General features: G+C 42.6%; 1 protein-coding gene across 3 annotated transcripts in view; it reads right to left on the reverse strand.

Annotated features, from left to right (window-relative positions):
- LOC137971161 (microtubule-associated protein futsch-like) overlaps positions 1-9819 on the reverse strand; it is a 48131-nt gene that overhangs the window by 13977 nt on the left and 24335 nt on the right. For all 3 annotated transcript variants that reach the window (XM_068817906.1, XM_068817907.1, XM_068817908.1), the window contains exons 5-12: positions 9601-9819; positions 8855-9221; positions 7540-8419; positions 4907-5237; positions 4721-4774; positions 4286-4400; positions 2527-3159; positions 1159-1211 (exon numbers count right to left, since the gene is read on the reverse strand). The exon at positions 9601-9819 is cut by the window's right edge and continues 78 nt beyond it. In XM_068817906.1, coding sequence (XP_068674007.1) covers positions 1159-1211; positions 2527-3159; positions 4286-4400; positions 4721-4774; positions 4907-5237; positions 7540-8419; positions 8855-9221; positions 9601-9819 — 2652 coding nt within the window. The remainder of the gene's footprint in view (positions 1-1158; positions 1212-2526; positions 3160-4285; positions 4401-4720; positions 4775-4906; positions 5238-7539; positions 8420-8854; positions 9222-9600) is intronic.

The raw sequence follows: 9819 nt of genomic DNA on the forward strand, positions 1-9819 counted from the left end.
AGATCGCCGAGTTGCTTTTTGCTGATATTATATACATTACTCCCTCATCGACTTGTTCGCTTTGTCAAACGCCCACGAAGCGATGCGCGTATGACGTCACGAGCCAAGTCTTGCGTGAAGACCGCTTACAAATCGCAGGCTTCTCCAATGCCGTCCGAGCAATGGCGGACAGATTTTTAGCGGTTTTTGGCTGGCTATTTCCCGACTTATCTCGCTTCTATCGTTCCAAATTTAAATGCATTGTATTACTTTGAACATATTGACTTCATTGACGTTGAAAAAATTCGAAAAGAAAACCAAAATTTTCGTCGTAGTGGCACTTTAAGCACGCGCGTTTTTGAGACGCGGAAGGCAACCGGAAGAGAACATTTCGCGAGCCAGGACAGTAGTGTCTCCCAGATTTTTATACTAACCATCTCAAATGGAGAAAAAGATACTTAGCAATGTAAATGTGGTTGTGTCAAGACAAGTTAAAAGGGAAAACAGCTCACTTCCGGTTGCCGTCCGCGTCTCAAAAACGCCCGTGCTTACACTCCCTAATTTACAAGTAGTGACAACCTCAAGTTTAAATGAATTCTTCGTTTCGCAGCAAAGAAATCAAAGTGGTAAGTCGATAATTCCATAGTAGGCTCCTTTGGTGAGTTGGCAAGCGTTTCCAATCAGCTACGAACCCGGTTGAATACGGTAGGTAAGGCCTGTTTCAAAACGTCGAACCTTACATGTGCCGAATCTCATGCAAAAGAGAAAAATATATTGTTTTCGCTCATTTGCATTAGACGGCACATGTAAAGTTCGACGTCTGAAACGGGCCGAAGGGCCGCCGTCGTTTTTGCGGACCTGTAATTTGAAACGATTTCGCATAACGCCAGCCGATCACTCACAACCAACGCGGAGAAGTTAGCACTGCGACTTATAAATCAGAGCTACCTTGAAAAGCACCATAAAAAGATCAGATAGCGCCCCAGGGAAGAATCGAACTACTTCACTCAGGTGGAAAATTCGAAGGTGACACCGCGAAAAATAAACTATACAAGGAATAGATTTCTCGGAGGCTTTCGAAGGTTGTTGGGTGACTAATACAAATGGAAGCATCGCCTATAAATTGAAGGAAATCTAAAAGAGAAAATTATTAACTACACAAAACACAATTTAAGGTACCTCTCCTTGGATTTTCTTCTTTTTCTTCTTCTTAGGTGGAGTTACGGGAACATCTAAGACAACAAAGAACAAATGTTATCTTTATCATGGAATACAAACATTTCAATACTAATGAACCTCCCTCCCGAAACTATGGGCATTTTCCCCATTGTTTTTCTGCTTTGTCTTACTGCATTACGGTAGCGCAAACCAGTTTCAAAACTTTCAAGAGCCCTTGTTATTTTACACTGCTTTACACTGCTGTTACTTTATCACGTAACAGCAGTGTTATGGTACCATGTGAAACATCAATTATTGCTGAACAATATGCAGTCATTTTTGTGACGTAATAAGTTACCATGGCAATAGGAAAGCATTGCAAAAACACCCTACAATTTGGCTTTAGTTGCTCGTATCTGAAAAACGAACTCGGTGACCCCTATTTGTTATTGCACAAAAGTGATCAGCAGACGAAGATGAAACTTTCTGCAAAGTTTAAAAAATTGTGTGGAGCGGATTCAGAGCTACCTTTAATTTTTCAATTATTTAAGGTGGCTCTGAATCCGCTCCACATAATTTTTTTTAACTTTGCAGAAAGTTTCATTCCGGCATGCTGATTACATGTCAGAAATAAAAAATGGGGGTCACCGAGTTCGTTTTGAGATATGAGCAGCTAAAGCCAAAATATGGGGTGTTATTGCAGGGCTTTCCTGTTGCCAGCAATAATGGGGGTTTGATATGGTACCATAACGTTGCTGTTAAGTGATGAAGTGTTGTAGTGTCAATCCTAATAAGAACGTTTCTTTTAAGTGTTGAAACTGGTTTGAGCCATCTTCAGGAAATATATTAATGATCAAAAGTCAACCGCTTGTTACGAAGCCTATTCGTCCCATCCTATCGTGCTTGTAACAAACCCGTGTCCTTTTTCGAACGACTTAAACAGTCCGACAATTTGCAGTTGTCTTGAGGAAGGTGGCAGCACTTTCTCCTCGATTCATTTATGACCCCGAGTGTTGCTCCGGCCGGAGATTTTTACCCCCCTCTCCCCTTCCCCTCCCAAAAAAAAAGAAGGTAGTTCGGTCTTCTACAAACCCAAACAACTAATGAGCTGATTATAACACATGGAACCAGCTCATAATTAAGAAAGACTACACGTTTTGGTCCCGGCCACTAACACAGGAGTAAACCAGGTTATATTCAATGTTTTTTGTTGTGGGCTCTTGACGTTAAAAAAAGATTAAATGAGGGAAAAAAACAAACGTGTGGCACGTTTTTATGAAGAAGATTTAAGTAAGAAAATGGAGAAATACGTGAAAAGTATAAGCCAGTTAATTAAATTCAGTATTAACGGAACTAACGCTCATACAAACATCACGTTACGTGACCTACCAGGTTCGAACAACGGGGAGTCGGAGTCTTTCTTCGGCCGCCCTCGTTTCTTTAAATCTTCGGAAAGTGGCGAAGAATGTTCAGATCTCTTTCGTTTCACCGCTTTTTCAGCACTAGCAAAGGACGCCTGAGCTAGCAAACTCAACCCATCACGTCCATCGTGGCTTGCCTCAAACACATCATCCTCATCTTCACTCAATTGCAAAACCTCTCTATTTTTCTTTTGGGCCGCTTCCAACTGTTTTCTCGCGGCGGTGGCTACGACTTCCTTCGCAATTTCACTTGGAGAAATACTGCTGTTTTCTGAGAAGCTGTCGTCTTGAGAAGTCATTTCCGAAAAATGAAACTTTTCCTTGGGAAGGTTAGCAGAGCTAGCCTTTCGATTCTTTTTCGTACCCTTGGTTTTCTTGCCTTTTGTCAAAGTAGGCGGCTGTGGTGTTTCGCAGGAATAGTCCAACGCCATCTCTTCGTCCTCCTTTCCATCGTAAGTTTCCGCGGTTTCGATGGTCAACTTCGGCCGAGCTCGCTTCTTCGGTTTTTGCTTTTTGGCTTTCGAGTTTTTTGTTGAATTCCCCGATGGCTCCGTGTAGTCAGGGTCACTCTCTATCTCCTTAGCGTATGATTCTGACGCGACTGAAAACAAAGAACAAGAAAGAAATAAGAAACAAATTTGGCTTCAAGGGCGCATAAAGATGAAAATGGAAATGGAAATGGAAATTGTTTACCCTCGGAACACCTCAAGAGCGCTCAGGAGCTCGTTCAATACGTGTCTGTGTATTCCGGATCGAACTGGAATTTGGCAGTGTTGGTTTTTGAGGAGAGGGGAAACCGGAGAACCCGGAGAAAAACCTCTCGGAGCAAGGGGAGAACCAACAACAAACTCAACCCACGAATTTTCAGTGCATCAGTAATACCACCCCTTTACTCTATCGGCTTGCGGTCGTTGTTGTTTTCTTGCTCACAAGTTTAGACGCCACAGTGGCTGTGCACTCCAAAAACGATTAAACAACTGAATCCCCTCTTTCCTACTTGTACCATTTCCTTTCGTAAAAGAAGAGGAGGAAAGAGACGGTGAAGAGATTGGAAAAAAAACACCTCAGGGGGTCAGGGGTGCAGGGATGGCGCAGTGGTGAGAGCACTCGCCTCCCACCAATGTGGCCCGGGTTCGATTCCCAGACTCGGCGTCATATGTGGGTTGAGTTTGTTGGTTCTGTACTCTGCACCGAGAGGTTTTTCTCCGGGTACTCCGGTTTCCCCTCTCCTCAAAAACCGACATTTGACTTGATTTACTTTCATTGTTCATTTCAATTTACAGTGTCCCCAATTAGCACTCCAGCGCCAGAACGACTAGACACTTAAATAAAGTTCCTTTCTTTCATTTTCCGCCTATCGCTTTAACGGTCCGTCGGATTGCCTACCCCAAGGTTATCGCACTGTCCAATCCAAAATGCCATTGATTTTAGTTGATTAAAACCCAAACTACTATAACCAGTGCATACGTTATATTCCAGCGTCCCAAAGGTAATCGCTCACATCTATTGATGAAGGGGGCGTGGTAGGAACAAGGAACTGCAAATTAAACGGTACACAATACTAACTGGGCTTTTCCCCAGTGCAAAAACATGAAAAGGTTTGACGCAGGTTCAAGTTCTAGCTAACAATGATTTCTGCTTGCGTCAGCCCTGAGTTATTAGTTTATAACACCGGAGACGAGCTAGCGAAGGAAATGCAAACGCGCCAGAGATTGAATTTTCCTTACCAGAAGCTTGTTGTCGCACAGAGGTATGTTCCACTGCCTCTTCTTTTCGTCGCCGACCAGTAGAAGTCTTCTTCCTACCGCTAAAGGCTTTGCTCTTAGAAAGCATTGCTGCGGTCTGCAAAACAATTCAAGGGAAAGGTTTAAGCTGCATAAACGCTTAAATGCACCAAATCCAACGGTGACAATGATTTCCAAACATACTGAGAGGCTTTCGCAACAAAACGTGCAACCCTTAGTGGTGATTTTCGGCGAGGTACCATGTAAGTACCCATTAAATCTTTTTTACTCACCGCTTCCCCCACAAACATTCAATTCAGTCAATTTTTGTTCAAAAAATTTGTAAGAGGGAGGGGAAGCAAGATAGAGTGCAGTTTCAGTTTAAGAGTCATTATGACAAATATTTCAATAAATAATTACAAAATCCGTCTCCCTGACCTCTTCTTCTGCAGCCAATGGTTTGCCAGCTTTCTTTTTCTTGACTGAGGAAACCTGAAAATTCGAAAGGAAAGGGCCACATTCAAATCAAAAGCTGGGCATTGATAAAAGCTTAGAGTTACTGTGGTATTCATGAAAACAGAGCGAAATTCCACAAGGGAATTATGCTGCTACCATTCGACGTACCGCGAGCTCTCCGGGATTTATCCCGAGGGTGGGTGTGTCTCTCTCGCGTCCTTCCTGCTCCGCAGAATTTCTCTGTTTTGGGCGTTTCTTTTTTTTCTTGGGTGGCTCGCTTTCTTTCGATACCAAGCTTTCCGACTCACTGGCGGCAGCGTTCAACTCGGGAGACTGTCCCCCACTTGCTGGCAAATGTTCCGAGCCTTCTTTATCCTCATCAGCGGTTCCTCCTGGAGAGGACTTGTCTCCCTTTGAGCTTGCACCAAAGTACTTGCGTTTCGGGGGTCTTCCGGGGCCTCTTTTTATTGGTGCTGATTTGCCATTGCCATCCTCACCTCTGAAGAAAGAGAAAATTGAAACCAGTGAACTGACATTACAGATTGATGAATGCGTGGAAACAGCGAGCTTTAGATTGAAGTACTAAGACTATTCGAATGCAATTTCGACTTTTCAAATCCGGGAACGCAGGTTTGCAATCTGAGCATTGGGTTTGCCTGACGAGGTTTTTCAAGTGCGTATGCTCAGGCCTGAAACTCGATCTCGTGGTCCGCTGAGATCGGATTCTATGTCTAAGTTCGCTAAAGGCTGGTTTACACGTAAGACGCAAGCATAAGCACGAACAAAGTACGTAGACGCAGCAGCGTTTTGATAATTAGTACCTTTCATTAGAACAAATAACACGAATTAACAAGAAGGGTTATGCGCCTGCGTATGCTACGTATGCTTGCGTCCTTGCGTCCTATGTGTAAACCAGCCTTAATCCTTGCCGAAGTCGAAATAAAGCTACAAAATCGCAACACATACGCAAGTAAGTCGCTATTATGGTAAAAAGTAAACGTGTGCGGTAGAGACTACTAGATTATGCGCATCGTCAACAAACTGTCTCACGGTTAGACTCGCTCAATGCTCTACGCTTGCTAGGGATACTTTGCAAAGATCCCAAATTGCGCACGATCCAGTGACATTTCTGGACTCGAAAACAATACCAGTAAAAATACAGCTTGCATGACTGCCAACGAAAACGTGACAATGCGGTAAGATCATAAGAAAGCGACTCTCTGTGCACATAATTATTTTTGGTTGCTAATAATAAGTCGTCCTTGAAATAACCACGCGGTATGACACAGAACTAATTATAGATTCCAAGTAAATTTCTATTAAAAAAATGCGAAATATTTCATCATTAACAGGTCAAAACGTGTTTGTAAGTTACATTCTATAAATACTAATAAGAACAATGGTTGATTGAAAAAGGTGTAACGTAACGTAAGAAAAATAAAAAAGAGTTACACAAAACGTTTAGCACTTTTTATTTAGAACTATTTTTTCGATTTTTTTTATAGTTGAATGTTGTTCCAAATCACTTCTTCTTAATACAGTCAGGGAAATTTCATGATATGTCACAAGGTGTCCCCTTAAGCCTCACAACTTCATGTATTGTAGTGCTCTTTTAGAGGGTCACTTTCTGATGCCCACAACAGACCTTATTCACGATACCGCCATGTTGGATTTGCTTTATCATGCAAATTAGCTACACATTTCTGAGGGGGCAAACAACACAAGTTGGAGAGATTATCACGAACATCTTGGCCACACAGATGATTTGTTTCAAGTTCATTAAATGTTTATCACCTAAGTAGTAAAATAGAATGCTTACACAAGTTACTTCGATGCTTTTTTAGTGAAAAATGAGCAGATAACTAAGTAGAAAGTCAAAATGTCGGAGGCAATCAAAAGATATAAAATTATTATAAAAGGTACTTTATTCTAAATTCTAAAATGTACTTTTAGCAATGTTAATTCCAAATTTCGACGAGCCGATTTTCCGCAATTTGCCTTTATTCCAATGTTTGCCCCCCAGCATAACACATGGCTAATTTGCATGACAATTTGAAAACCAACATGGCGGCTATCGTGAATAAGGGCTATTAACGTGAATTTCATTATGGCGCTGTATTGCATAAGCCCGGGAATAGGTCGAGCTCGATATATCAATATTCAGGCATGGCATGGTTAAATTTCTACGGCTCAGTTATGTTTTCATCCAAGAGTAAGATTTACCCAAATTGGCCTTGTTCCCATCATCGTCAGAAAAGTGTTTATTTTTAAACCAAGTTTCGCGGGAAAATAAACAATAGACCAAATGGGCCAACTCTGTTGCACCCAATTCAAACCCCTTGGGAATAAAACGTTTTGTTTCTGGTATTTCCGTGTCATTAAAATGTGAATGCTACATTACAAAGCAAATACAATACACAAAGAATCTTAATCCCGGGAGATTTCAATAATGTACAACATTGAGCCAGCCAGTTTGGTCTATAGACCAATTCGGCTAACTCAATGTTGTACCCAATTCAAATCTCTCGGGGTTGAGATTCTTTGTGTGTTGAATTTGCATGACAATGAAGCATTCACATTTAAATGATATGGAAATTCTTGGAACAAAACGTTTTATTCCCAGAGGATTTGAATTGGGTACAACATTGAGTTAGCCGAATTGGTCTATTGCTTATTTTTCAGCAAAACTTTGCTTAAAAATAGACACTTTTTCTGACTCTTATGGAGACAAACTTGATAGCACATTCTTACTCTTGGGTAATAGGCTCTTTCTATACCACGAAAATCGCTCAATGACATACCCGTACTTGGGCTGCAGCCTCGCCAGTTCTCTAACCTTCTCTCGATACCTTTTCTGTAACTCGGCTAATTTCATTCGCATTTCTTTTTCAACCGACTCCACCCCTGCCACGTCACCAATAGCGCTAGTTACTCCATTCAGAATCGCTGTCGGGCTTCGGACATCTCTCCCACGACTAAACACCTTGAAACGATCTTTGCTGTTCCGCCGCTTGGCCATCGATCGGAGTCGATCGATCTTCTCTCGGATTTGTTTTCGTTCGGCTTCGGACCTCAAAGGTCTCAACGAAACTATTGTGGAGTTCTCCTTGTTTTCATGGTCCGGTTCAAGTGGCATAAAACACGATGTGATCCTCCTTAGTTCATTCTTTGTCCTTAAATCATCTTCAAAATCAGATTCGCTTTCAGTTTGTTCCCGGGGTGTTTCAATGAATGCTCTGTGATCTTCCAGCGATTTCGCACTTTGTCTCAACTCAACATTAATAGGTTGAAGTCCTCTTTCCGGTCTTTCGAAAGTTGATTTGACAAACGAATTCACCATCTCAACGTAAGGTTCATTTTTTTGAGATTGTTCTCTCCGCGGGAAGTAACCCTTGAAACTCTCCTCGCTACCTTTTTCAAAGTCATTTCGCGATATTTCCTTGGGGTTCACTGGAAGCTCTCTTTCGTAGACCCTGAATGAAGCCTCACACCTTTCTCTTACAAAGTTAAGTCGAGCTTTATCTTCTGTAAGTCTTTCAGAAGCGAAGTTGTCAAAAGGTGTAATTTTCCGAGTGAGTTGAAAAGGTACATGTCCCGTAAGCGGAAGATCACGCGACTCCCGCGTTACGGACCTTTCGCCCACCAAGTTGGGTTGTGCTTCCAATTTACGAGGTGTCTCAACTGGAAAAAAAAAACGAAAAAAAACGTAACGCTCAGTACGTGCTGCACCGCTCGCACGCTTTTTTTAAGCAGGAAATGACTTTGCATCAACAGGAGCACAAAAATAATCGATCTTCATGCCAAACCTGACAAGTTAATTCATGTAAATGAAAACGCGCTCCTCGCAAAGAGAAGGCGTCATGTTTAGGCCTGTTGCACAGGGTGGCAAAGTACATATATGAACGAAATGCGCTCTCTACCTTCACTTAGAGGTTTGTTGTACTATAAGGACAAAAAACCTACAAACATGAAAGGTGACGGGCGCTCAACCCCTTTAACCTTGAACCTAGCCATGAGCGAAGTTTTCGAAGTCAAGCCAAACAAAACGAAAACCTTTAAGTCCTTTGGAATCGTCAAACTGTTGGATCTTCCTCGTTCCCCAATTAACTGCCATACCTATTTCTTTGGGATTTCTTGCTTCTAATCCTGCTCTTACTCCAGAAAACCTCTCATGCTCGATAACACTGCTTTGATTACTATCAGCGCGATTTTCGTTTTTCACAGGCGGCGAGCGTCTTCCTGTCCACTGGGGCTCGTTTGTGTGCGCTTTCTCCAAATTTGAGAGAGTTACGGCAGCAGACACGGTTTTCGGAGAGACGCTTTTCTTTTCCACTTCCGGTGCTTGTGCCACAGTGGTAGGGGTGGGGACCGTAAGATTGACGCTGACGTTATCTCTGAATAAAGGTGGTTGAGGATCCGGGAAAGGAAATTGAGAGAACGGGTCTCGCGCTAAGTATTCTTTGAACTGCTTGGCCATCTGCCCCTGAGGAATCGAAGATAATAAAAACAAATGATTGAGCTTACAGTATAGTCTGGCCGGCCAGACCCGTCAGTTTGCAAGGAAAATGCAACAATTTGAAGGAACACTTGCACGATAATCGCTCGTATTCTTCTGGAGGAGTATATATCATCCCCGAAGTCTGTTAATTTGAAAGCGTTATAGAGTTAGTCCTTCCAAACGCCCGATCTGGCCGGTCAGTTAGGTCAAGTGGAAAGCGTCCTAAGGGGAATACTTGTTAGGGCCGGTGTAGCAGTCACGCCAGAAACAGGGAGTGCTTACGACAAATTTTAGTTCTTGGAATGTCACGCAACGCGAACCAAAAAACGAGTTTGTCAGGCCAGTAATCTTGGTACACGATTACCTGTATATCAAGTTTAGCACGAACTGCATTCTCCTTCTCGGTTAGCTTTTGATGGGCTTCTTTTAGCCGGAGGCTGTTAATTTTCGACTTGTCTTCACGCTGACTGGATGAATCATGATGCTGCTGAGTTCGTTCGCTATCACGTGAGGTAGGCAAGCGCTGCACGTGTTCTCGAGTCGCTGTTGGTTCTGGCTTTGGCCTCGAAGTGGCTTCTTTGGG

Source organism: Montipora foliosa, chromosome 9, assembly GCF_036669935.1.
Source record: "Montipora foliosa isolate CH-2021 chromosome 9, ASM3666993v2, whole genome shotgun sequence".
Taxonomy (NCBI): Eukaryota; Metazoa; Cnidaria; class Anthozoa; order Scleractinia; family Acroporidae; genus Montipora; species Montipora foliosa.